Source organism: Alternaria conjuncta (assembly GCF_024043145.1).
Source record: "Alternaria conjuncta strain BMP 0040 chromosome Unknown scaffold_10, whole genome shotgun sequence".
Classification (NCBI taxonomy): domain Eukaryota; kingdom Fungi; phylum Ascomycota; class Dothideomycetes; order Pleosporales; family Pleosporaceae; genus Alternaria; species Alternaria conjuncta.
Genome location: NW_026250099.1, coordinates 57,114 through 83,608, shown reverse-complemented (window position 1 = coordinate 83,608; position 26,495 = coordinate 57,114). Strand labels below are relative to the sequence as shown.

Below are 26,495 nucleotides of genomic sequence, written 5' to 3'. Positions count from 1 at the left end.
GGCGATGTCGACCACTGTATGGTTGTCTCCATTACCACGACCATCGCCGCCCGAGACACGCAGAACCCGGTCGAAGGCCTTACGTAGCTTGCGCCTTCTATATACGAATCACGACGCCGAGTGCACCTCTTTCCCTACGGATGGGCACACCACCACATCGCCCCCATCTGATCGCTGCCTTGGCTGGTGCCGTGTGCTTTCACTATTACCGTTATACAGCGACATATTCACACCTAATCTAATACTTCCCCTGCAGACCGACCCACCACCGAGAGCGTCAGGACCTATCTAAACACATTTACCCTACACATACACCGATTCGACGTCTCGCACTGGCCGCTTCAACGCCCCGCCACCATGTTCACGAGCTTCACCGGCAACACGCGAAAGGCGCGCCAAGTCAACCTCGGCGGCAAGAAGACGAATCCCTTCGGCCCTCCCGGCTCCGGCGCCGGGTCACAAGCCGCCCTCGATCGCGCACAGCAAGAGCGAGCGCAACGACAGCGGGAACGAGATACGCTCAATGCGGCCAAGCGAATACAGAAAGTATGGCGGGGTCACTCCGCCAGGAGAGATGTGGCGGACGAGCTACGGGGCGCATGGGACCGGGTAGAAGAGGCAAATGGCTCTTCGAGGACGGCGACATATGACTCGGAGGAGGAGGCTCTCGCCCAACTACAACGGCTGCTTCGATTCGCGTCGTCACGGAGCGATGACGACTTGCGACGGATACAGTACTATGCATCGCGCCAAATGGAAACAGTCAAGAAGTTGGGCATCACATCAAGCGGGCCGTGGCCGTGGGCATATCTAAGGCTGGAGCGCATCCTACTCGTGGCCATAGAGCGGCAGCTCCAGAAGCACGCGCCAATGCAATGGAATCAGGTTGGAGCATCTCTCACCGTCTTACAGTTCCTCGCCGACCAGATACCCGCCGAAACGTCCCAGAATGCCGAGCATTACTACCGTACACTTGCACGCGTCGTGTCCACCTTCACCCCAACACTTGAAACGCAGAGCGAAGGATCGGAGATAAGTGACACCATAGTCAGGGCAGCCCTCTCACCGATGACGCGGGTGACTGGCTACACACTGGATGCTTACGAGGCTTTCGGTATACACTTCTTGACTCTCCCACTATTAGGCTCAGACTCAACGTCACCACCATTACAAAAGTTCCGCGACTCGCTCGCCGACGCCATCAACTACAAGCTACTCGCAAACGCATTGGCGACACTCTCCAAGAGGGCAGGACTGCAAAGCAAATCCGAGCTGAAGAACACATCAAGTAGACTGCGTTTACTGGGAAACTTCATCTACTTCCACCGCTACGCCCACAACTTCGACACCCCCGAAGCCTACGCCGTCCACAAAGATTTTGTAGCAGTCGTATCGGTTCTGTTGAACTCCCTGCCAATCAATATTGTAGATGACGATCATCCAATCGCCGAGCTTTCCGAAGACGATGGTGCTGAACAAGACTCCAGCGCTGTGTCGAATTTCTTGAAAGAGCAAGTCCGCTCCCTGGTACATCAGGAAGGTATTGGGAGTCTTTTGGCCGGATCATCACAGTCAGCGGAAGCTTCAGATGATGAGAAGGTCGAAGAAGCCCGGCAGCTTGCAAACTACGCGCTTGCATTACTTCGCTTCTTCCCTCGTCGCGGTGATGAGATACGAATGTGGCTTTACATCGGTCCATCAGAGGCGTCTGGGAAGAGCGCAAGGAAGCTTCCCGCAATCAAATACTTTTGGGAAGCATCGAAACGATCATCGGTCTTTACCACCATCTTCAGGGACTCGAGGGCAGCTATCGGACTTTTAAAGCCGAAGTCTTCAAATCTGAACAACTCTGACCGCCCCGGCACATCTGGACTAACGCAACATGGCTTTTGGCAGCCCGCACAACAGCAAGTCGATCGCGACGCAGTCACCACCGACGAGTGGCGGGTCATTCTGGTGTTCCTTGAACTATATACCTTTGTACTCAAAGTCACCGACGACGAGGAGTTCTTCACTTCGGGGCAGAAAGACATCTACTCGGGCCAGATCCGCGACAGTGGCCTACCTCTAAGCGAGGTGAAGGATTTGACGACTTTCCTGAAGAATTTGGGCTTCACACTTTACTTCAACGCAGTAGACATTACAACCTCGGAAGAGGATATGGGAGGCAATAACAGAAGTCTTAGCTACTTCAATCCTGGAGTCATGGATAATCAAGCCCAGAAAGAGCATGCTGAGCCATCAATAGGTGGTGTCGCAGGCTTGAGGATAGATTACGTGAAAGGGCTGGTCACTGGACTACTTCGTATGGTGTACGAGCGCGACTCGCGACGCAAGTTCCTGCCTTCGGACCACTGGCTGATGGTTTCGCGCTTCGACATGACAGGGTTCATTCCGGCTGTAGTCGAGGAGGAAGAGTCGCGGCACAAGATCCAAGAGGAAGACGCGGAAGATCTTGACGACCTGGAAGAAGAGGAATTCGACGACACACCACAACTCATCGGCACCAGCCGTACCCAGACACAACGACGCTTGGAAAAACTACAACGGCAGCAGCGCAAGGCTTCGCGGAGACGGTACCTGCAAGCCGTAGCACCTCGTCTCGAAATCCTGCAGAACATGCCGTTCTTCATACCCTTCACCACCCGCGTTCAGATCTTCCGCGAGTTTGTCAAACTAGATATGATCAAGCGACGAGGATCTGCGGATCCTGAGTTCTGGCGGTTCCGGACCATGCAGCAGCCAAACGCTCGCAGCCAACTCGAGAAACATACGGCACGGATCAGGAGAGAGAACGAGTTCGATGATGCTTTCGAGCAATTCTATGAACTGGGTCAGGGCTTGAAGGAACCAATCCAGATTACCTTCATGGATCAGTTCGGCGCTCCTGAGGCCGGCATCGACGGAGGTGGTGTCACGAAAGAGTTCCTCACCAGCGTCACCAACCGCGCGTTCATGCCGACTGAGTACATCGACATGTTTGTTGAGAATGACCAACATCTCCTTTACCCCAACCCCGCAGCAGTTGAAGAACACAAAGAGGCCCTTCGCCAAGCCGGCATACGCGAGGGTTCACAAGAGTACCGAGCCCAGATCACTGAGTTGCTTCAACGCTACGAGTTCTTGGGACGCATCATCGGCAAATGTCTGTACGAAGGTATCCTAGTCGACGTAAACTTCGCACCCTTCTTCCTGCGCAAGTGGGCACTAACCGGCGGCACGGGCTCCGCCCCCAACGAATCCGGCTACCGCCCCACGCTCAACGACCTCCGCGATCTAGACGAAGAGCTATACCAAGGCCTTCACAAGCTCAAAACCTACCCCGGCGACGTCGAAGACTTCTCCCTCAACTTCACCGTCACCGACACCGTCATCGTAGACCACACGACCTCGCCCAAGAAAACCAAAGCCATAACCAAGGACCTCAAGCCCGACGGCTCAAACACCCCCGTCACCAACCAGAACCGGCTTGTGTATATTAGTTACATGGCCCGCCACCGCCTGCAAAACCAACCCTACGCCCAAACCACCGCTTTCCTCCGCGGCCTCGCCACCATGATCCAACCCTCCTGGCTCTCCATGTTCAACCAATCAGAACTGCAGACCCTCATCTCCGGTACACGCACATCCATCGACATCGAAGACCTGCGCCGCAACACCATCTACGGCGGCACCTACGTCATCGGCGACGATGGACTCGAGCACCCCACCATCCAACTCCTCTGGAAGGTCATGAAGGAGATGACCGATGATGAGAGGCGTGCGGTGCTGAAGTTCGTGACGAGTACGCCCCGCGCCCCGCTGCTGGGCTTCGGTACGCTGAATCCGAGGTTCAGTATTAGGGATGCGGGGAGGGATCAGGATAGGCTGCCTAGTACGAGTACGTGTGTTAATTTGCTGAAGTTGCCGATGTATGAGGATGAGAGGACGCTGAGGGAGAAGTTGCTGTATAGTGTTTTCTCTGGGGCTGGGTTTGATCTGAGTTAGGGGGTTGAGGGTGAGACTTGTGGCTGCAGGGGGATATTGCGCGGTTGAGGTCGTCGAAGTTGATAGATTTGCATAGCATGGTATTATGGGCTATTATGAAATAGACTTGCATGACGCATGTGTACCATTTGACTACAACATGATTGCTCTTGAATCTTGTGTATGTCCGCCACCAAATTCGGGCCGCGCAACGAATGTAGGTTGGTGGCCGCGTTCCAAAGCGAGAATCGAATGTGAATGCGGTAGTGAACTTCGCGAAGCGACACATTGGCAGGTTGGACATACTGACGTGGAAGGCGGATAAGGGTCCACCACGTACCATGGGAACCAGGTGAAGGCACAATTCACCTCTTTCTATACACACGATCACCGCAATAAAACCAACCACCATACATCTAAACACCTTCCTCATTCTGATCTTGCAAAATCTTACTATTTACACCACTCAATCTTACATTTCTCATAAATCTCACACATCCCACTAGCACTTAACCCACACATACCACACCACCATCTCTTACCCACAATGGACAGCAACGGCCCCGGCTCCCCCCGTGCAATCGCCAACTTCATCATCACCAAACTCACCGACGCTACGATCTACGTCCAAGATCTTATCGAGGCGAAGGCTGAAGCTGAGAGGCGCCGTGTCCAAGAGGAGAACGACGCGGTATCGAGGGAGGCGCGCAGGCGCGTTATGGAGTATGGGGATGCGGATGAGTCGTTGATGGGGGATCGGGAGGCGGAAGAGGGGAGGAGGAGGACGTAGGGGTGAGTGGGGGGTGGAGGGGGGTGGTGGAGTATGGAGGAGGAGGCGGTGGGTGTGTGGATGCGGTATCGGTATCGGCATGAACTTTTGGTGAAGGGTTATTGAGCGGAGTGGAGTCGGTGATGGTCGTGAACATCTTGATGCCCACATGGATATATTCACGAAAGTTATGGAAGACCTAGGGCCTGATACACGGAATGATATCAACGACCAACATTCAAGTTATGTAACTACTCACTATGTCGTAATGCGCATCATTCCCATATCAACGTCTTGTCTCTACACATGGCCACAGCAACTCGTCGCTCAGTCAAACAACAATCTTTCCCCATATTGTCATTCATACAGCATCCTCAAACCCCTCCCAAAAAAACCTCACGTACAAAACCTCGCCCCCGCCCGCACCATCACAGAACGTCCCCCGGTACCTACTACAGTCCAGCACCTAACAGCACCTGTAGAGCTACACAGACAGTGATGCCAAGAAGGAAAGCCCTGTATAGACCCGTGATCAAGTCCATAGCAGCGATATCTCCGCCTAGACCGAGGAGCGCTTGGTATGATGCTGTTATGGCCATGCAGCCGTAGATTATTGCGATTGCTTGGGAGAATGTGAGACCAGTGCGGTTGTGTGGAAGAGTAGGTGGTTGGGATATTGTTGTTGTGACGGAGCTGAAGGAGCTGAAGGAGAGATAGGTGGAAACGGGCGTGATATCGAGATCCTGGCGTGTTGGCTGGGGAGCCACGTTGATGGCAGGGGTGATGGGCGAGAACGAGAGGTCCGTTCGATTGCTGGCTCGAGATAAGCGCTTCCGAGTTGGTTTCTTCATGGGCGGCGGTTCGACTAGCGAAAAGACACGGCGATTCGGAAGTTTTGGTAAAGGCTTATCTGGATCCGATGGATTGGCGAGGAGTGCATTCTTACTGCGGCGCGGAACACCGACGTCGGAATAACTTTCTCTCGGCCTACCTCCATCCCTCTTACGCTGTGAACCATCAAAGGGCGATTGAGTACGTCCAGCCGCCTCCCTCGCCTTCACCCTCGCAAGTACATCCCTAACACTCGCCGGAACCACATACCCAAACTCCTCTTCTTCATCATCCGATGCCACCGACAGCGTCTTAGGCGACACATACCCTCCACGACGCGCATCAAAGCCCCTCCCAGCCCACTTCGCCTCCCTCTTCGAACTACTTCGCCGCGCAAGATCTCTAGCCAGCTCTACCCTACCCTTCTCAAACTGCTCCCTTAACGCATCTTCAGCAGTCTCCGTCTTCCTCCCAATACGTTCCTTCGCCTTAGGTGAAAACCTCCCCGGTGTATCTTCCTCAACCCCCATCGTCGTTATACCACCAGGCGTACACACCAACCCCTCAGCATTATCCGCGCTAACCCTACTCGCCTCGATAGGTGGCTCAGGAAGACCCGCTTCCGCCCACTCACCAGTCGGGGTACGCGACGAACGCTTTCGTAAATTTCGTATGTTTCGTTCGTTCGAGGTTGAAGGAGGGCGGGCGCGACGTACGTTGCGTTGATGTTGGATAGGCGTGCGACCGAAGAGTTGGGCGCGGTCGAGGTAGCCTGAATGCGTGGATGTTGATTGATGGAGGTTTGCTCTTCTGGAGTCTGATAGGGGGTATAGGGATGGTGATGGCGATGTGCTAACATCACCGTGTCCATGACCGCTCAGAATAGGATCATACGACCGCCGCGAGTATCCTGGTGGTGATGACCCCAAGGCTGGTGACGTGTACTTGTCGACAATGCCGGTGATGTTCCGCGATGCTGAAGTCGTAGTCTTATTACTACGGGAGCTGGCCATGTTGTAATTCCAAGGTCGAACAGAAGTAGGGGGCTGAAGCCGGAGAAATGACCGTGAGGAAGTTGAGTTGGCTGCAGTGATTGCCACAGCTTGACGGTACATAGTGGATTGTCCTCGTTTCGCGACCTTTAGGAGAATATGCAGAGGACTGGGCTCAGAAACTCGCCACTGCTCATTTGGCCATCGCCGGGTGAAGGCTGGTCTTCACACTGGTGACATGAGTGAATACATCGCAATCGCGATTTCCTTGTTCAATTCACCAAGGTTGGGGTGTAAGACCTCCAAGAGCGTACCCGGCAACTCCATCTGGATCGCAAGCTGCTTGAGCGCTTCATCAATCTACCTCTTTCTGTCCGTCATCTCCACACACCACTTTCGCATAATCTAGGCGCCACGTGGTCAATAGCTCGCTGTATTCGCTAAGCTAAAGTATTCCTAATATTGTACATGACCAATGAAGCGAAACCCTCCAACGAGAGGGAAGAGGTCGAACGAACGCCATTCACCTCATAAATAACGTGCTTTTATGCACATCCATCATTCCCATCCCGCTAACTACGCAGGTATGGGAGCGGGAGGTTCTGGGCCGTCACCACCATCACCCCTTGGTCTTATCGCCGTGGGAAGTGGGTTATCTGGGATTTTGATGGGCGCGTCAGGCAAAGCCTTCAGCCGGCCAGGAAGATCCTCGCCCTTGATAACCTTCATGATCTCCTTCTTGTCCAGCGTCTCGTACTGCACAAGCGCATCGGCTAATCTGTCGAGCTCCTTGCGCTTCGACAACAGCAGCTCCTTCGCATCCTTTCTTGCCTCATCGATCAGCTTTCGCACCTCGTCGTCGATGATACGCTTGGTCTCGGGTGCGACCATCTCGTAATTAGATTTGTAGTCGACGTTGCCGAGCTTCTCCGAGAAGCCGCACTGAGTGACCATCATGTACGCTATCCTCGTTGCGTTGGAAATGTCGCTAGAAGCTCCGGTGGATACATTCTCCTCGCCATATACCAGCTCTTCGGCAATCTTGCCGCCCAGAGAGACCTGCAGTTGGCGTATGTATTGTTTGCGAGTGTGGTGGCCCTCTTCTTCCGGAAGGAAAAAGGTGATACCGGCAGCGTGACCTCTGGGAAGAATAGTCGCCTTGTGCAGATCGTTGAAACCAGGCTTGTAGAGACCAACGAGCGCATGGCCACCCTCGTGGTAGGCAGTGTGAATCTTGTCCTTGAGCGGTACGGAGCGGCTCTTCCTTTCTGCGCCCATGCTGATCTTATCCTTGGCCCACTCCAAGTCGTCGAGAGAGACGAACTTTGCCTGAATCTTAGAAGCACGGATAGCTGCCGAGTTGGCGACGTTCTCTAGCTCGGCACCGGAGAATCCGGGTGTGCCACGGGCGATGGTAGAAAGGTCGATATCGGGAGAGAGGCGGATCTTCTGAGTGTGGTACTTGAGGATAGCCAGTCGGCCACCTACATCAGGGAGTTCAACCTGGACATGACGATCGAAGCGCCCGGGGCGGAGCAGGGCTTCGTCGAGAGACTCGGGGTGGTTGGTGGCAGCAATGAAGATGACACCACTGCTTTGGTCGAAACCGTCGAGATCGTTGAGAAGCTGGTTGAGGGTCTGGCGGTGGTAGCTGGCGTCGCGCGACCTGCGCTTTCCGCCTATGGCATCAAGTTCGTCGATGAAGACGATGGCAGGCGCCTTGCCTCGAGCAGCAGTGAAGAGTTCGCGGACACGTTTGGCTCCGACACCAACGTAGACTTCGTCGAATTCCGAACCGGACATGTAGAAGAAGGGAACGCCGGCCTCTCCTGCGCAAGCACGAGCAAGCAGAGTTTTACCAGTACCAGGAGGGCCAACTAGGAGTACACCCTTGGGGAGTCTGCCGCCGAGCTTGTTGTACTTGTCCGGGTTCTTGAGAAAGTCGACAACATCGGTGAGCTCTTCCTTGGCCTCGTCGCAACCGTGGACATCGCTGAAGCGGGTGTTCTGCTGCTCGGGGCGGACTTCGGCGTTCTCTTTACCGCCAACGCCCTTCTTGAGGACGCCGCTGGTCTCGACGAAGAGAGTGATGAGGATCAGGGAGACGTAGGCAGCCAGAGCGAAGCCGCAGATCCAGCGGACCCACTTGAAGATAACATTCATCAGAGACTCTTCGACAACGACGTAGACGGGGTCGGCCTTGACGCCAGCGCCGCCCCTGGTCTTGGCAACCTGGGCACCGCCAGCGTTTGCGCCGATGGCCTGGGTAATCGCCTGACGTTGGTTTGCAGTGAGCCCTGAGTGTTCGCCGCCGTCCTGTCCCGTCTTTGCCAAGGCGTTGTTGTACATCTTGTCAATTGTAGAGTTGGTGGCGAAGCGTCCTGTGTTGTACCGGTCGATGATGATCTGGTGGTAGTTGCCGCGCAGCAGAGCCGAGTAGAAGGAAGCCTGTGCGGAGGCGCTCGTAGGGTTGGCATTAGCAGCCTGTTCGAGGCGAGCGAGTTGTTCCTGAGAGGGGCCACCGAAAAGCGAGCGCTGTTGTACGAGGCTGAGTCCGAGCATGCCGGGCTTGGTCAGCTGGCGGAGGTGCGAGAGAGGGCCGTTGCGCGACATGGAAGAGAACTGGCGGGCCCTGAGGGCAGCGACGGGCGATGTCAGGGCGAGGGGATTGCATATTCCGACGCGCGGTACTGCAGAGTGTCAGTGTTGTGCCCCAACTGTGCCTCGTTGCAACTAACCTGAACGTGAAGACGAAGATGCGGTGGTGAGCTGCCTGACGCCGGCAGCCGTGGGCATGCGGCCCAGGGCCTGCCACGGGGAGCGCAGGACAGTAGACATGGTGGGCGACAGTTGCGACGTGACAGAAGCGACCTTCTATATCCAAGTCAGTAGGGGTTCAATGACGCGATGTCGGAACTCGTGGCAAAACGCACCTGGGCAGCGCCGGCCGCGTGGAGGGCCATGGTGAAGAATGCGCAGCGCAGCGGCCGCAGGAACTATAACAAGTACCAGATGAACGAAAAGGAATAGGCGCGCGTGGGCGGTGGATTGGGCGTGGCGGCGAGAGGCCACGGAAAGCTAGTCGTCACGTCTATGGAAAGTGGCAGAATGGGCCAGTGCTGAGATGCATCTAAGTTCCGAGACCCTTGCATCTGTCGTGTGCTTGGCGATATGGCGGAACTCGACCTTGCGCCACCATCTGGGTCAATTCACCGCCACTGCTGATTACATAGGTGTCCTGTAGAATGTTTTGCGGCCTTTGTCATCGCATCTATTCACGTGCAGCATGTTGCAGCGGCGTCTACTTCCGTGATGCGCCCCAGGGCTTAATGCGATTGGCCTATGACGTAGAGGAAGCAAGTGCAACCGATCAATCTCGACTGTACGATTGACTGAGAAATCCACATCTGAAGTCGCGCATGCGGCTCTCAGGGCCGTTGAGTTCCATGTTGGAGAAGACATAGTTCCAGAGTCGCGGCGCACCTCGGCTGGCGGGGTAAAGAGCCTCATAGCTTGGAGCGCTGCATGTCTAGATCATATACATTGTCTCGCGTTTGATAATACAGGATCACGACCATGGCATCGCCAAGATGGAAGAAGCTATACGAATACGCAGCATGTGATGTACGCTTACCTTGTCCATACCCAGATTCGTAGCTAAACTCTTGTAGCTCGCTGATGGCCTACTGAAGCTACATGTACCAGGCGCGGGCTTCCTCGCTGATATCAGTACGATCAATTGAGACATTGAATCACGTCACTCGTTAACGTCGCCAGGGCCGCTGCTTCATACATCCAGCATTCCCAAGCCTGAACTTCAGAAGGTCCTCGCGCCCGCATCGACCTTCCTTATGATTCCGAAAGCGACCAAGTCTTTCCCAAACCCTCCCAAGATGGCGGATAGCATTCCAGCTTCCAATCTCACAGACTCCCGGCCCTACGCGGACTACACTGAGAGCGGCACCATTGTAGTCATCAGCCAGCCTCCAGGACAGTCGTGCGCCGTCGTCGGCGGTATCATGGCGGCTCGCATGCAGCATCTCGGTGCAGAGGGTATTGTCGTCGACGGTCGGGTGCGGGACATCACCGCGCTGAACCAGACGCAGCTGCCTATCTGGTCCAAAGCGACGTCTGTCATCGGCGCAGGAGCCGAGACCAAGTTTCATGCGCACAATGTGCCCGTGAGAATCGGCGAAACGGTGGTCGAAGCCGGCGACATCATCATGATTGACCCGTTCGAGAATGGCGTAGTCGCGGTGCCACAGGGCAAGGTGGACGAACTGCTCGACCTACTACCGAAGCTGATCGAGGCGGACGAGAGGGTGATTGCGGACGTGGGACGCGGAGTTAGCGTGGAGGATGCGTTCAAGAGACATAGAAACTAGTCATGTCTCTACTACAATATAAAACCATATTATTGAAGGAAGACACGGCGGATGTGATCGCAAAGTGAAGAGACCACTGAGAGCCCTCAGAATTACATGACGCCGCTAACCATTTCGCTGGCCCGTGCACCGCCCATTTTCGCGATCCCGGCATGACACCTCTCGCAGCTCTCGTTTCCCATCGCCCAACACCTCCGCTACCACCCGCACCCCAACTCGAGGACCCCCAATTGCCCCGGAGCCACCACAATGGGTATCACCGACTTCTTCTCCGACGTCTGGGAGACCTTCTCCCACCCCTCGGCCGACGCCGAGGGCCAACCGCCCGTCCAAGGTGGCACCAGCACCCAGACGCCTGCGTCCGGCACCGACGAGGAGAGCGGCGACGAGGCCGAGGTCAACAAGCAGGATGCGAAGAAGGGCGGCGACTCGGGCGAGCAGGGACACAAGCCGAGCGGCGATGACGAGGATGAGCCTGAGGAGGAGGAAGAGGACGAGGAGGAGCCCGACCCAAAGGAGAAGCTTGAGCAGGGTGAGTTATCCCGGACTACGAATATGGCAATCCAGCGGCCTCGAGAGACCCATTGCGTGTCTGGAAGGCTTCGGCTTTGGTCGGACGTGTCGACAAGAAGCCCACCGTATCCGACACAGCCCGATACCAGACACACAGCGCCACCGCAGACGGAACAGTGACTAACCATCCCATGCAGAATGCGCCGAGTCCAAGGAATGCCACGGCCCCAAGCACCACTACGACGAGTGCGCCCAACGGGTAACAGGCCAGATCGAGAACGACGGCAAGGCCAGCGAGGACTGCGTTGAAGAATGTACGTCAACCCACCTCTCACTATCACCACAACATCTAACCCGCCTCCAGTTTTCCACCTCGCCCATTGCGCATCCCAATGCGCCGCCCCCAAGCTCTTCGCCCAGCTCAAGTAAACAGACCGACCCCCGCCGATCCTCGTCCTCCTACGAGCGAATACCAGTACAACGTTGGTACATGACATGTAGTAAGAACGTAGCCGTTTCGGAATGGAATGAATGCAAGCATCAAGACATGTCACATGCGTGGATGACTGTACATATTAGAAGTCGTGTTTAGAATATCACTGTACTTCTATCTCCCGATCCAAATCAAGACATTGCACAACATCATGAATGACTGACGCAAAGTATCGTCTTGATTGATAATACGCGGACAGGAATCCCGTTTACAATTACAATGAAAAAGACGAACCAAGGAAACCAGTTCCCCACCCAAGATAAACCCGAAAAGACAAGGTAAGAAAACCTAGCCTGCAAAGAAACCCTAGTCGTCGTCATCATCATCCTCGTAATCGTCACCAGAATCCATGTCCCCAAGGAGTCATTGCTCGTGTCCCTGCACGCCCTCGCCAGACCCCTCTTCCGCGACAACAACGCTATCGCCATCGACATCCTTCTTCAGCCTTCCCTCTCTACTAGCGAGGCCCAGTCGCTTCACACCCAACATAAGCGGCAATGGCAGGACCACCGCACAAACCACAGCCTGGAAGACCAACGCCCAAAGCATATGTCCAGGCGGCCTGTTCCCACCCGTAGCCTCATCCCTGCCCGCGTCCTGTACGGCGTCCAGATCCACGGGTCTCCCATCTTTGAGCTCGTTCATGATGACGATGAAGATGCCGCCGAAGACTTGTCCTCCGACCCAGCAGATGGTGGAAGAGACTTCCGGACTAGCTGGGAAAGTGATCTCGACTAGGTACTCCAAAGCGATCGGTAGCAGGGAGAATGAACATGCGCCTAAGACTGCACCGAGCACATACGGCGCGACGATCGTCCTCGTTTGCGGCGCCCATATCATCGCTAGATAAGCTGCCGACAGCACGGGACACAGGATCTTGATGCCGAGGAGGTAGGCGTGTGTGCGGTCTATGATGGGAGAAGTGATGGCGCAGGCTACCAGTCCAACAACGATGAGCACCGCGCCACAGATACCCGCTTCGTCTTCGGTGTAGCCGTATGGATACAGGATCTGGTTTAGCAGCGAGGTGAAGGCGTTGAAGAAGCCGGTGTAGACGCTGAATGTGAAGAAGACGAGGTAGAAGGCGGGGGTGCGTAGCATGTGCTTGAGGGAGGTCATGATTGACGTTTTGGAGACGACAGAGGAGGCTGAGGGGGGTGTTGGTGGTGCTGCGGGGATGAAGAAGGACTGTGTGGTGTTAGTTAGTTATACGATGTAGACGAAATGTTGGGTATGAGAGGATGTACCGGGAGGCACGCGACGGTTGCGATGCACGATACTATCAGCACCGTAGTTGGCACATCGCCCAAGAACGGGTTGATAAGAGACGCAAGCTGTGTCTTGTTAGCCACCGTTTCCTCTCTTCTTCCCGCATTATACTTACCGCTGCCCCAAAGGGATTCGCCAAACTAGCCACCGCCGTTGCACCAATTCTTCCTCCCTCAGTAAACCACATATCGCTATACCGCGTCGGAGCCGCCAGCACAAATGGTTGCGCTAGCCCCGTCAAGATCTGGCCCACCATGACTACAGGGAAGATGTTGGTCCTGGTACCCGCATACCGGATCCAGTTGCCGATCAGCAGCAAGATGGATGCGGCGATGATGGATGGTTTGGGGCCACGGTGAAGCAAGTAAATCGTTAATGGACATGTTGCAGCGAAGGAGAAGAGGAAGGCGGTTGAGAGCCAGTTAATGGATGATTCCGGGACTCTGAAGTATTGCGATGAGGTTGTTGATATGGGGGCGAATGTTAGCCACTAGGTCGTTATGTTAGTTACAGTCGTCCTTCGCAGTTTCTTGGTGCTCAAGAATGATGTTCATGCGATGTTGTCCCAACACCACTGATCGACAACGCAGGGCCATGCTCAAAGTCCGGAACGGAAGACCCTTTCGCAACACCCGCGGAAGCAAACAACGGAACGGGCGACGGGTGTCAGGTGTCAACTTACATCCCAACTAACAACAATATTCAACAACACCAACTGGCCCAGCCCGAGCCATCGTCTCTTGTAGACCTTGTAATGCGTATGGCTATAACTCTCTTTCTTCTTCCCCAGCCCAAACCTCCTCCTCTTGCGTCTTGGCGGCTGTTGGTGTGCTTCATCCACTCCGTTCTCTGGATCGGCGGTACCATCTCTTCCAAAGTCGACTATTCTCATGTTAGAGGACCCGCTTACTTCGTCGTCTTCGGGTGGGACGTCTTCCGAAAGATGCGCGGCGTTCTTAATCATCGAGTCGTTCGTTCGGGTGTGCGATAAGTCGGCCATTTTGGGTTCTGCGGACGGCTTCAGTCCATGGACGGCGCGGAGCGCACAAGAAGGTGTCCGTCTGTTGATGAATCTGGGCTGGGATATAGATAACGCTGCAAGCCGCTGCGAGGAGAATAGCTCGGAAGATACGGAACCCCAACGTCCCAGACGCGCGCCTTAAGTCGATGCAGTTGTTGATGTTGTTCTTATCGGTTCCGCGTCGCAGTCGCACATGTCAAAGCCGGGCGCTCCCTTCCAAGGTTGTCGCACGGTCTATTGGCGTGGGCTAAACAGTCGCGACCTGATGAGGCAAGGGGTACGCCAACCGGGTGGTGCGGGACGGACTTGCCGTCTTATTAAGCTAGTCGGCCGCCACATTGGGCCTGCAGGTGGGTGAACTGTATCGTGGGAACTAGCCTTGCGCATTGTTGTCGCTGGGGTACGGGAGTCGGCTGATGCGTGCGCACTGGGAAAGATACTGCTTTTGGAACAACAGAGGTGTTAGGCGAGGCGGGGTTCAATGGGATCGGCATCGCGACTGCGAGGGGGGTGATAAGATTGTGGGAGAGGAAGCTTGTGCGTGCATCTCGACGTTTACTTTTCAGCGCACAAGAGATTTAGCAAAGGGTGAGCGGATAAGGTTTATTCGAGCCTGAAATGACTGAGCTAATTGGGGGCTCAGATCTGGCTCGCTTCGCCATTGCATGTTGACCTGGCAGGCACGCAGGGTGTCGCCGGAAGGAAGCACTCGGTAAGCTGCTCCAAGCTCCCACTTTGATGAGGCTTGAGGCAACAACCACCCACGATGGGTGTGCATGCCAACAAAGCCAAGCCAATCCCCGCCCACCTTGTTTACAAGCCTTTACCGCATGCGAGCGAGTACCTGCGTATTCTCAGCCTGCACGCTGGCAACGAATGGGAGCCTATTCGATGTAGCCTGCGTCCAGTCAGCTTCCACGAGAAGCCGCATTATGACGCTCTGTCATATACCTGGGGCGACCCCAACGCCACGAAGCTGATTGAGGTCGACGGCGTCGCAGTCGAAGTTACTTTCAACCTCGAGCAGGCGCTCCGGCATATGCGCGACCCCGAGAACGAACTTCCACTGTGGGTAGACGCTGTTTGCATCAATCAGTTGGACGCGACGGAGAGGTCGCACCAAGTGGCCCTTATGGGCAAGATATATTCCGGATGCGCCCAAGTACGGATTTGGCTAGGCTGCGATGCCTCGCAATGCCGCCTTGGCGATGGAACGAATGACGACTCAAAAGGAGCGGATCCATTCGAAATCGTACGGTTGCTGGCAAGTGGTCGCCATGTCTATGAATGGCAATGCTTTGAGCCCCAAGCTCCTGATACAGCTGTCTACAAGCCCGATGACGACTTCAATCTTGTGTGCGAAGGCTTCCTCGCTGTCTATCGAAGCCCTTGGTGGACACGTTTGTGGACCGTACAAGAAGCCATCCTACCAGGGACAGGCACTTTGTACTTTGATACATGGACGACATCGCTTCAGACGGTCACCGATTGCGGGTTATACTACGACCAACATGCCTGGAAGCCATGTTGCAATCACCCCGTATCACAAATGCCTATTACAATGATCAATGCTCTAAAGGACTTCTGCACCATGACTCGGAGCCTTCATTATGATCGAAAACGCGATGGCAGCGGCAAGCTCAAGCGACATGACCTACAAACACAACATGTAGTATACGGGTTTCGAGCGTGTGAGGACCCGCGCGACAAGGTCTACGGACTGTTGGGCGTCATTGATGACCGATTCTTCACCCCGGATTACACTTTGTCTAAAGAGGAGGTTTTCCTTCAGGCTACTTACACGATGCTTTGTCGCGAACGGGGGTTCTTGAAGAGTCTGACAGGCCCTCAATATGGCCCAGCGCCGGACAAACTGGCGTCCTGGGTGCGGGACTTTGATGCGCCTTGCGATCGCATGGACGTCGATGTAGTTTTCGATCGGCACAAGCTATTTGATGATGGCGTCTTCAATGCTTCCGACGACCGCAGATTCAGACCTGTATTGCTAAAGGCTTCTCCACGTTCGTCGGGTGAGGCGGTAAGACGAGTTGGGCTTGAGGTCATAGGCAGGCGTGTAGGCAAAGTTACCTTTGTATCCGAAGACGTACAGACCTTAATATCCCCGACAGACGATGCTGACATCAGACATAAAGACGTCTTCAAGAGATGGATGTTATCCGCGCTCAACTCGAGTGCGTTTGACACGTTAGCTCGCATTAGTGAGCAGAACAATCTCTATAGACAGCCAAATTCCGTCATAGCGTTTTGGCGAACGATGCTTGGTGGATTGGACATTCCAGTCGATAGAGAAGGCCACGCGTGGGATCTCAAATCTAGTCCTGCAACTAGTCCCGCAACGATGCGTTGGCTCGAGCACTTTCTTGCATGGGTGCAAGGAAAAGAGGATACGATCAATGCCACACTATGCCATATGATCTCCGTCACAACACATGGACGTCGTTACTTCAAGACCGGAAGCAATGGTCAGGGCCTCTGCTATCCGCACGTTCGTGTCGAGGACGAGGTATGGGTTCTAGGCGGTGGAAACGTACCGTTCATCCTGCGGCCCGCGCATTTGAGCAAAGAAGAAAGAGAAGCGCTCAAACCTGTAGATACGGATGGAGTCCGGAGCGATGGTGACATTGACTTCAGTGGTGACTGTCATTTGGAAAAGCCGCCTGAAGGCTATTACGAGTTCATCGGCGACTGTTATTTCGACGGATATATGCATGGGGAAGCCGTTCGAGACAGCACCATTCGTGAACAGTCCATCGTGTTAGTTTAGTTTGAAAGGATTGTTGACACACTGGTCCAGGAAGAAGAAAGCACGTCATAGCGGAAAGCTAATACGGTGACGGCTGGGCGTCAGGTCGCAGATATGTAAGTGACGATGTTTGCGCAACGAAGCAGCGCCTGGTCGTATGTCGAGCTATGACGAATACGCAGGCGTTATCTACTGCAGCGTCCAATCTGCGACCTCCCCGACCCCCTCACCACATCACCATCTGCGAGGGTATCCGATACCAAGATGTATTCTTATTCATGTAGCTGTCAGCCTTCGTTGCGGAAGCCTAGGTATGCTTACGACCGCTACCAATCGGAACATGAACTATCACCATACTGTTTGAGTCATCTACCCGCTATGTAACTGCACATCACAGCTCTGAGCGACGCGTTCGATAGCCTCAGCGAGTACCGCAACCATCATCATGCGCACCTGGTCAAGCAGCTGCTCGCCCATGCCTGTAGCCACACTAACCACGAAGCACACAGGCGCCAGCAGCACGTCGCGCTCGACCTTCTCAGTCCAGCACAATTGACGCAGCAGAGCGGCGTAAACCCCCATAAAGATCGCCGATTTCCAGAGAGTAAGAAGCAGAGTCTTCGGTCCTAGAAGAGATGCGCTGAGGAAGGCAATCGCGTACATGGCCATGACACCAAACTGAATGTCTCGTTCAAGCTGTGCATTTGAGATCTCGAATGGACCGATGGTGAGGCGCTCCGGGAAGTCGCCGATCTTTCCATCGTCCCCGATCATCCGCTTAGAGACATTCGCTTTGGCGAGGCCGGCCGCGTCGATCTTAATGACGAGGGTCAGTGGGGCTATGTTGTTGACCGTGGCATCGGCGTCGCCTTGTCGCTCCCGGTTGTGCTCGGCCAGCGCTTCGGCGATCTTGCTAGTGACATACTCGCGGATGCCTTGACTCAGCGAGCTGTCGTCGTCGAAGATGTTAGACGCGAAAGACTTGCGGGGGCTGGGTTCGTCTTCATCCTTAAGCGTGGAGTAACCGTGTTCGTTGGCGGTGTCGATGAGAAGTGGGGGTTGCGGCGATATACGAGCAGTCTTGAGGAAGTCGTTTGTGCGCTTGATGCTGGTGATCTTGTACTGCACCAAGTTGGGGTCTTCGACGGGGCCGCCGTGCTGGGAGTAACCGGGACTATCTGCAAGCTTGTTGGTGAGTGCGTTGACATCGTGAGCAACTTGACGCACCAGGCGATATCTGACGCCCTGCGGATTCCGCGAACCATGCATCTTTGACATGGCTGCTGTTCGCGTCTGTTTCGGTGTTAGCATGTAGTATCGAAGCGCCCTGGGTAGACACTTACTGTCCATGGCCTCTGCGATCTTGTGGGAAGAACCCAATGGCAACCCGCTTCGCTTCTCTGCACCGCCAGCTGTACGCGGAGAGGTATCCTGGCTCTTGGCGACCTCAGATCCAACGGAGTTACGGCCTGCCTCCTCAGCATGGCGTTTTGGAGACGCACTTTCAACTGCTGTAGAGCCAATCGTCTCACCATCGCCAACCTCGGTCTCACCAAGTCCCTGTAGACTGTGCATGGACTGCTCGCTGGGTAGGAGACCGATTTGTTCGTATCCTGGGCGCACATATGGCGACGCCAACGGGCTAGAGGCGACGAGCGGAGGCGACTTTTGCAGGGTAGCGGGACTGGACGATGCGCTCGAGCTTGATTGTTGTCTGAACAGTCCGCGGAAGCGGCTCGGCTTTCGATCGGTTTTTGGTGTCGCGTTGGCGGGACCGCTGAGGCGAGCCATGTCGATGACTTTAGCGTTGACAGGCGCTTCCTTTGGTGTTGCGGATGACATCTGGGGGAAGTAGAGTGAGTGGAGGGGAACGGGCTGCGGAGTGTTGTGGCCGTTGTCGCGCTTTGCTAAGCGAGAGTCGCAGTGAAGGTGAGTCCGCACGGATCCAAACGCGTCGACACTTCACCCAGTAATCTGGTATGACGTTCGGTGCTGTTATGAGTCTTTTCCTCTTCACTAAACTGCGCAAACAATCTCGTGGTGGTGTTTGATGATGCGCAACCACCTGATTGCTTCCCTTCATTCAAGCGAACGATGGCGAATTTCGGTTGTGATAGCATGCGGCTATGTCCCTGAATTGGATCGCAAGGCTCGGACCTCGCACGATCAAACGCATTTGAGTTTCTTACCTTTCTATTGGCTCAATCGAGGAATGATACAACCACTGGGGCGACCAATGATGGGACGCTTTTGCAAACATTCGGTTTGGAGCGAGGGACTGACAGCAAGCTAGCGGTTCAGTATGCTAGATAGCCCGGTGCTGCGTGTATTCCAACAGGAAACCGCTGGGTTATAATGACTATTGCGCTGACCGGCGGTGTGTTGCAGTCGATCTTCTAACCTTCAACGATATGCCTCGTCTTCGTCTCTAAGAAGGAGGCCCAGGTACTAAGGGAACAGAGAAAGCGTGATGGCCGAAGAGGTAAGAGTGAACTGTCGACATCGTGTTTGGTATCGACCGAGCGGCGGATGCGTGACCCTCGTGGAATGCGCATTCCGTACGATGACGTTATCTCCAGGAGCCCTCCTGTCGATCGAGACCGTAGGCAGCTGTCGCGCAATGTTTAAAAAGGTGACTTGCCGTGAACGAAGTCAGAGGAATCCACCGTCGTAGGACTCTGGTTTGAGGATGGCTGAAGGATGCGTGCTCTTCCAGAGTGTCAAAGTTGCGGAGTGACCCGCCAAGGAGACCTCGACGGGTGGCTCCGGCGATGGCTCGTGCACCTTCTACGCGTCTTCCGCGCCGGTGCATGCAGGCGCGCCCTTGACCCTCATAAACATGAGGTCGCATTCAACAGCAATTGATACCGACAATGAGTTCACACTCAAAGCCGCTCCCCGACATGTTAATCGACGCCACGCCTGTAAGCCCTCACGAGAGGCATACCGTCAAGCATGGGCATGGAAAGCAGCCCATGTCATCGTCTTCCTACGTTGCGTCATGGGCATGACATAGCGACGGTATAAAACGCTCTTCTCGGGATTGTTGCTTTCGCGAACTACACCCCACAATATGCGGTATCTAACGCGTAACGTCGAGACCCGCTTGGCGCCAGCACGGTACTCAGCTGCAAAACTCGAATTGCGATACTCCGCGTCTGGCCATCGATCCGGAACAGTCGCGTGCCCTGGTCGCATGGAAGATGAAGTCATCCTTGCTGCTGTTCATCGCAGGCCTCAGCTCAGTAGCTCTGGCTAATGCTGGAACACCTAGCGGAGAAAGCCAAGCCCATGCCACTAGCAACACACCGAACGCCGACGAAGTCCACATCGCTATGGACAATGCGCAAGCCGCGCAAGATCCTTTGATGATGGGTGCGATGCCACCAAGCGACAACGGCGCCTCGCCCCGCCACCGACGGGAGAAGCTACAGCTGCTGAAGAGAATGGACAAGAAGAGCGGTGAATGGGGAACGAGCCACCCGCGTTACAGGCTCCTCGAAGCGCTATGGGCATATACGAGGTACCGCGAACGCCACATGGCTGAGCTGGATCGCTGGCGGAGTATGTACAAGAGCGTCAGCAAGAAGCAGAAGAAGGTCGGTCGCACGTGCGCGTTGTGATACCAGTCGCTCACAATGAAGCAGACATTGGAGAACACCGTCGGCTACACGAAGAAGCTCGATGAACTCGAAGAGCTCATCTACGTGAATGCAGCAGTATCCAAGAGTATAGCAATGCACGCCATGAAGTTCTATGGCATCGGCCAGGAAGAACTGAACGAGCACATGAAGAAGGCAGAGCAGGACAAGCGCCAAGCAGACAAGTTCGCAACAGCCCAAACGTTGAAGCATTACGTACGCGACTGGGCCGACGAAGGTCTCAAAGAAAGAAACGAAGCGTTCCCATGCATACTGAGCACATTGAGCGCCATCAAAGCCGAGTCAGGCGAGAGCGCACCGCTCAAGGTACTGCTTCCAGGCTCTGGGGTCGGCCGGCTAGGCCATGATGTCGCCAATCTCGGAGGTAAGTGTCGCGCGCAAAAGCAGAAGAGCGTCGACTGACGCAGAGACAGGCTTTGAGGTGACGATCAATGAGTGGTCAATGTTCATGAACGTCGGCTACCGGTACATGGAAGCGCAAAAGGATGCGCACGCGGTGACCATACACCCATTCATCGACGGAATGTCGCACCATGCTACGAAGGCCGACATGACCCGGAGTGTAACGGTGCCCAACATCGCCCCCAACCCTGGTGTTCTGCTCGTCGAGGGCGACTTCAACACCGCATTCAACGATCAACCAGGTCACTACGACATCATCGTCACCCATTTCTTCATCGACACGGCGCGCAACCTCATGGCCTATTTCGACACTATCCAGAGGCTACTGAAGCCCGGTGGTAAATGGATCAACTTCGGCCCACTCCTGTACGGCACCGGGCCTTTCGTGCAGCTGAGCTTGGAGGAGATTGTCGACGTTGTTGAAGAGATGGGCTTTGAGTTCGAGGATCTGGGCGACGAGTGCGGCGACCTGACGTTCGAGGGCAAGAAGGTTCGGAGTAAAGAGGCAGAGTACGGGTTCAACCGGAGAGCGTTGACGCGCTACGCATACCTGGCGCAGGTTTGGATAGTGAAGAAGGTGTGAGCTGTCGCGTCGCATCGCGTCGCTCGCCTTGCTGCGCACATATCTCGAGAAACAGTAGATAGTGTATACGCACTTCCGCAACAGCCTATATATATTTACAAGTTGTAATCTATAGTAGATTATCTTAGGTAATCTACTAACCTATATTAGTTAGGCTAAGGTAGCGTTGCTTACCGTGCAGGAATTAATAAACAATTCGTCTAAACAGCTAAGCTATCTAGTATAACTAAGTATAGCGCAGCTTGCGTTAGAGACTCTAGTTACTTAGATAGAACTAGAAAACTATCTACTTTCTTATAATCTTTCTTTCTTTTACTCTAAAATTAATAATTCTTCTATATATCTATATATAATATTTTAGACAAACTCTATTATAAATATTTATTTTATCTTTATTAGTAGTATACTAGCTCTTAGACTTTATACCTTTTTTATATTCTTTCTATTTTTTAGTTACTTAGATAGGTATAGTATATATAAATATACTAAAGCTAGAGATAAAAGCTATTACTAGTACTTTATTAATATATAGCTATCTAAAACTATCTACTATCTTTCTAAAAAGAATAGTAATCTAGAATTCTATAATACTAAGAATAAAAAAGAACACTATTAGCGTAAGACTAAGAAGAAAGTAGACTAGTACTTTACTTTTTATAGAAAATTTTAGAAAAAGTTTTATAATTAGTAATTAGATAAAATAGAATTAGATAAAATAAAAAAAAAAATTATAAAAAGAGAAGAAAATTAGCTAAAGTAGTAGTAAAAGAATTAGACCTTAGAGAGCGTAATAAGGTAAAGAATACTAATAAAGTATAATTTTTAGAAACTTTATAAGTAAAGTTATAATATATATCTAATAAGTTTATAGTAATATATCTTATATATTTTTCTACATCTTATCTATTTATAAGCTAGTATTATAATATTAAGTTATAAAATAATAGTCTAAAGTATATCTTAGTGTAGTAGTATATATATTATTATAAAATAGCTAATATATATCTATAAGAATATAAGTAAACTAAAGAGAAAGCTAAAGCTAGAGAAATAAAACTATAGATTAAAAAGTTAATCTAAAGTTAAGAATATATATTCTAGTAGTTTTTTTATATAAATAGTAAAATTATTAGAATATATTTAGTAAGCTATATATTATTAATAGCTCTTAGTAGATAGTAGCTAAAAGTATAATATTTAGATATTATTATAAAAGTTATAAGAAATACTAATATTTATCTATTATAGTATATATAATTATTAATATAGAGATTACTTAGCTAAAAAGTACTACTAGTACACGTAGTGTATAGATTTACGTAATATTCTATCTCTATAATAATATATTTTTAATATATTATAACTTTACTAATTAGAGTTAGATTTAAAAAGTAATTAAAAAAATAATTTTATATATAGTAAAGTTACTACTAAGTATAGTTCTTAATATAGTACGCTTATTTAAAGAAACTAAAGTTTAATAAAACTTTATAATATTATATTAATTTATACTATCTATACTACTACTTATATATCTAGTTATATCTTTACTTTCTTTATAGTCTAACTCTTAATCTTAGTTTTAATAGATATAGTAATAGGTTAAGCGCGTAGACACTTATAGCTAATATAGTTAATAAAATTAGTTAATATCTTAAGAAGAGATAATATAATATAATACACTTAACTAGAGAGCTTAATATAAATAATATAACTAATAATCTTACTAGTAGTTAGACTATTTAAATTTATAATATAAAATTCTAGTATAATTCTAGTATAATTATAGCTATAATTCTAAATAGTGTTACTTTAGTTAGTAAAGCTTTTTAAGTATCTTAAGTTATAGATAGACTAAAGAGTACTTATATACTTTATAACTAGACTTTTATTTTATTATTTCTAAATATTAGCTCTAGTACCTTAGTATATATACTATTATTCTACTTAGTTAGATAGTTATAATTTACTAGATAGTAAAATAATATTCTATATAGTTTATAGCGCCTATAGTAGCTCTTCTACTAGTCTTTTATTTAATATATTAAACTACTATAGCTTTACTCTACTCTAGTCTACTTTTACTAGCTATTATTTAAGTTTAGTAAATACTATAAAGCTAGCTTTAATATTCTCTAGCTTTTCTAAAAGTAAAAGTCTATTTCTATTAAGCTACTTCTATTCTAAAGTAGTTATATCTACTAAGTATATATATATCTTTTAATCTCTAATATTCTATAAAAAGATAATTTTCTTAAAGCTAGCTATATAAGTAGATTATTATAACTAATTTATAATTATATAGATAAATAGGTATAAAAGTTATTATTATCTTTAATATACTTATTAGTAAAAGCTTATTTATATAAAAAGTAGAAATAAAATCTATTACGTATAAAGTAGTCTAGATAAGATATTATATTATTAATATTATTAGGTAACTATATAATATTAGGTAATTAGTACTAACTTTTTAATACTAAAAGTATATATATATATTTTCTTTTAATATTTATTAAAAAAGAGTATAAATATATTCTAGTTAGTTACTATAAGCTTACTTAGTATAATACTACATATCTTCTTACGTAAGTATAGACTTTTATAACTATTAGACTACTATTACTTACTAGTATATAAGAAAGAGAAATATAGTTAAGTATAAGTATAAGATATTTATTTAGAAAATTAGAGAATAAATAAATTAGAATATATTAAAAGAAAAAAAGTAAAGAGATAGAATAGTTTAACCTCTAGCTTATATTATTATAGTAGTCTACGCTTTAGTTAGTTTAGTAGAATAACTATAAACTAGTAGTTATGCTATATCTAGCACTAATCTACTAACTTACTAACTATTCTCTAAATATATTTTCTTACGTAGTATACCTACTACTAATAACTTAATTAATACTCTATTAAGAACTTATTAAGATAGAATTAATTAGAAAGGTAAGAGAAAAAATTCTTTAAAATAATTATCTTATAGAATATAATTAAGTAAAGAGAAAATATAAAATAATATATTATATAACTCTTAGCTTTATAATAGCTACTATATCTAGATAGAGTTATAGTTAGCTTTTAACTCTAACTCTACTCTATTACTACTATTTTAGTATATAGTAATAATTACTAGTATTTATTATATTAATTTTATAGTTTTTCTATCTACTCTTTACTTAGCTAATAACTTCTATACTTTAACTCTTAGACTAATACTATATATAGTTCTATATTTATTACTTTATAAGTAGACTACTATATAAGTAGTAGTTTATAAGTAAAAGTTATTTAGCTTAGACTATATAAAATAGAAGTAAAGCTTCTAATTAGCTAATTAAAGTAGTACTCTTATTAGCTATATATAATAACTTTATTATAAAAGTTAGTATTTTTAGCTCTATTAGGTAGATTAATATAATATATTATATTAGCTTACTACTATAAGTAGCTAGAGTCTTAGTAAGAAATATTAAAACTTTAGATAATTATAGTAGTAAGCTAATATAATATATTATATTAAGCTTTTATAGTAGAATATATAGAAAATAAAAAAGCTACGCTAGTAGCTAGCGTAATATATATCTTATAATAAATCTAGTTACTACTTTCTAGTAAAGCTATTAGTATTAGATATATAGACTTTAAGTTAAAGTCTACTATAAGTAGTTTATACTACTCTAGTTTTTAGCGCTTACTTAGGTTAAAGTCTATAAGATTTTCTAGATAATATCTAAATTAAAGTTCTAAACTTTAATCTTTTTATAAGTATTTTATAACTACTAATTCTTTTAACTTTATATAAAGTAGATATACTTCTATATAAGTAATAATATACTTATATACTTTATATAATTCTAACTATAGAGTAAGATATCTACTAGTCTATAGTTAGAGTATATATAAGTACTAAGAACTATTTACTTCTTATCTAGATATAAAATCTTTACTATCTAACTCTAATATTAAACTTTACTATTTAAGCTAAATATAAAACCTTTCTACTTATATATAATATATACCTTTAGTATCTATATCTAATATAAACTTATTATATTTATTTAAGTAATAAAACTTTTATCTTAAATTTTAATATATCTAAGCACTAATCTATTATAAAATTTATTACTTTAGTTTTCTATTTTACACGTATAATAAGTAGACTAGAGTCTATAATAAGATATAATATATTATATATATATAATAGTAGTATATTATATAGAGAGTGTAAGAATATAGCTTCTATAAACCTTATAGGTTTACTTAGAGCTATTTTCTTACTTTAACTTTAAATATTTCTATCTCTAAAGCTACTAGACTTTACTAAAGCTACTAGACTCTACTAAAGCTACTAGACTTTACTAAAGCTACTAGACTCTTTAAAAGAGATATTTACTACTATAAGCTAGTACTATCTAGTACTAGCTTCTACTAGCTTTCTCTCTCTTTTTTTATATAGATTTAGTTAAACTCTTTCTTTCTTAGATTCTATATCTACTATTCTTAACTCTAAATATAAGCTATTTTCTAACTAGCCTACTTCTTTATATATAAAGTCTACCTTATATAATAGTAGACTTTATAAGTATTTTTACTTACTATAGGCTTCTAGCCTTAATAAAAATAAGTAGCTTTTACTTATTCTTAGTTATTATATAGAATTATAGCTTTAGTTACTAGCTCTTTACTAAGTCTAGCGCTTTTAGATAGTAGAAGAGCGCGCTAAAATTTTAGTGCTCTACTTACTACTAGCGTAGATTAGATTTAGACTTTATCTTAGTACACTATTAGATAGAAAAGAATAGCTCTCTTACTATAGAATAGCTTTTACTACCTAATAGC

At 48.8% G+C, this 26,495-nt stretch overlaps 10 protein-coding genes across 10 annotated transcripts; 6 read left to right on the top strand and 4 right to left on the bottom strand.

Moving 5' to 3' along the window:
- Positions 1 to 357: 357 nt before the first annotated feature.
- On the top strand, positions 358 to 3,987 carry J4E85_007088 (uncharacterized protein; the record flags this gene model as incomplete). Its single annotated transcript, XM_051471322.1, has 1 exon — positions 358 to 3,987. The coding sequence occupies one exon, from the start codon at positions 358 to 360 to the stop codon at positions 3,985 to 3,987; it is 3,630 nt and encodes a 1,209-aa protein (XP_051324396.1).
- Positions 3,988 to 4,513: 526 nt separating this feature from the next.
- J4E85_007087 (uncharacterized protein) lies at positions 4,514 to 4,756 on the top strand (the record flags this gene model as incomplete). The annotated part of the gene is given in 2 exon segments (XM_051471321.1): positions 4,514 to 4,657; positions 4,670 to 4,756. The coding sequence occupies 2 exon segments, from the start codon at positions 4,514 to 4,516 to the stop codon at positions 4,754 to 4,756; spliced, it is 231 nt and encodes a 76-aa protein (XP_051324395.1).
- Positions 4,757 to 5,187: 431 nt separating this feature from the next.
- On the bottom strand, positions 5,188 to 6,579 carry J4E85_007086 (uncharacterized protein; the record flags this gene model as incomplete). The annotated part of the gene is made up of 2 exons (XM_051471320.1): positions 5,188 to 6,222; positions 6,283 to 6,579. 2 exons carry the CDS (start codon positions 6,577 to 6,579, stop codon positions 5,188 to 5,190), a joined length of 1,332 nt encoding a protein of 443 aa, XP_051324394.1.
- A 555-nt stretch (positions 6,580 to 7,134) lies between these two features.
- J4E85_007085 (uncharacterized protein) lies at positions 7,135 to 9,396 on the bottom strand (the record flags this gene model as incomplete). The annotated part of the gene is made up of 2 exons (XM_051471319.1): positions 7,135 to 9,248; positions 9,297 to 9,396. 2 exons carry the CDS (start codon positions 9,394 to 9,396, stop codon positions 7,135 to 7,137), a joined length of 2,214 nt encoding a protein of 737 aa, XP_051324393.1.
- Positions 9,397 to 10,134: 738 nt separating this feature from the next.
- J4E85_007084 (uncharacterized protein) lies at positions 10,135 to 10,943 on the top strand (the record flags this gene model as incomplete). Its single annotated transcript, XM_051471318.1, has 3 exons — positions 10,135 to 10,182; positions 10,230 to 10,287; positions 10,336 to 10,943. 3 exons carry the CDS (start codon positions 10,135 to 10,137, stop codon positions 10,941 to 10,943), a joined length of 714 nt encoding a protein of 237 aa, XP_051324392.1.
- A 249-nt stretch (positions 10,944 to 11,192) lies between these two features.
- On the top strand, positions 11,193 to 11,885 carry J4E85_007083 (uncharacterized protein; the record flags this gene model as incomplete). Its single annotated transcript, XM_051471317.1, has 3 exons — positions 11,193 to 11,475; positions 11,654 to 11,770; positions 11,821 to 11,885. 3 exons carry the CDS (start codon positions 11,193 to 11,195, stop codon positions 11,883 to 11,885), a joined length of 465 nt encoding a protein of 154 aa, XP_051324391.1.
- A 427-nt stretch (positions 11,886 to 12,312) lies between these two features.
- On the bottom strand, positions 12,313 to 14,218 carry J4E85_007082 (uncharacterized protein; the record flags this gene model as incomplete). Its single annotated transcript, XM_051471316.1, has 4 exons — positions 12,313 to 13,137; positions 13,197 to 13,283; positions 13,334 to 13,708; positions 13,901 to 14,218. 4 exons carry the CDS (start codon positions 14,216 to 14,218, stop codon positions 12,313 to 12,315), a joined length of 1,605 nt encoding a protein of 534 aa, XP_051324390.1.
- A 787-nt stretch (positions 14,219 to 15,005) lies between these two features.
- On the top strand, positions 15,006 to 17,024 carry J4E85_007081 (uncharacterized protein; the record flags this gene model as incomplete). The annotated part of the gene is made up of 2 exons (XM_051471315.1): positions 15,006 to 16,277; positions 16,485 to 17,024. 2 exons carry the CDS (start codon positions 15,006 to 15,008, stop codon positions 17,022 to 17,024), a joined length of 1,812 nt encoding a protein of 603 aa, XP_051324389.1.
- A 348-nt stretch (positions 17,025 to 17,372) lies between these two features.
- Positions 17,373 to 18,845, bottom strand: J4E85_007080 (uncharacterized protein; the record flags this gene model as incomplete). The annotated part of the gene is made up of 1 exon (XM_051471314.1): positions 17,373 to 18,845. The coding sequence occupies one exon, from the start codon at positions 18,843 to 18,845 to the stop codon at positions 17,373 to 17,375; it is 1,473 nt and encodes a 490-aa protein (XP_051324388.1).
- A 1,361-nt stretch (positions 18,846 to 20,206) lies between these two features.
- J4E85_007079 (uncharacterized protein) lies at positions 20,207 to 21,650 on the top strand (the record flags this gene model as incomplete). The annotated part of the gene is made up of 3 exons (XM_051471313.1): positions 20,207 to 20,602; positions 20,651 to 21,029; positions 21,079 to 21,650. The coding sequence occupies 3 exons, from the start codon at positions 20,207 to 20,209 to the stop codon at positions 21,648 to 21,650; spliced, it is 1,347 nt and encodes a 448-aa protein (XP_051324387.1).
- Positions 21,651 to 26,495: the final 4,845 nt, after the last annotated feature.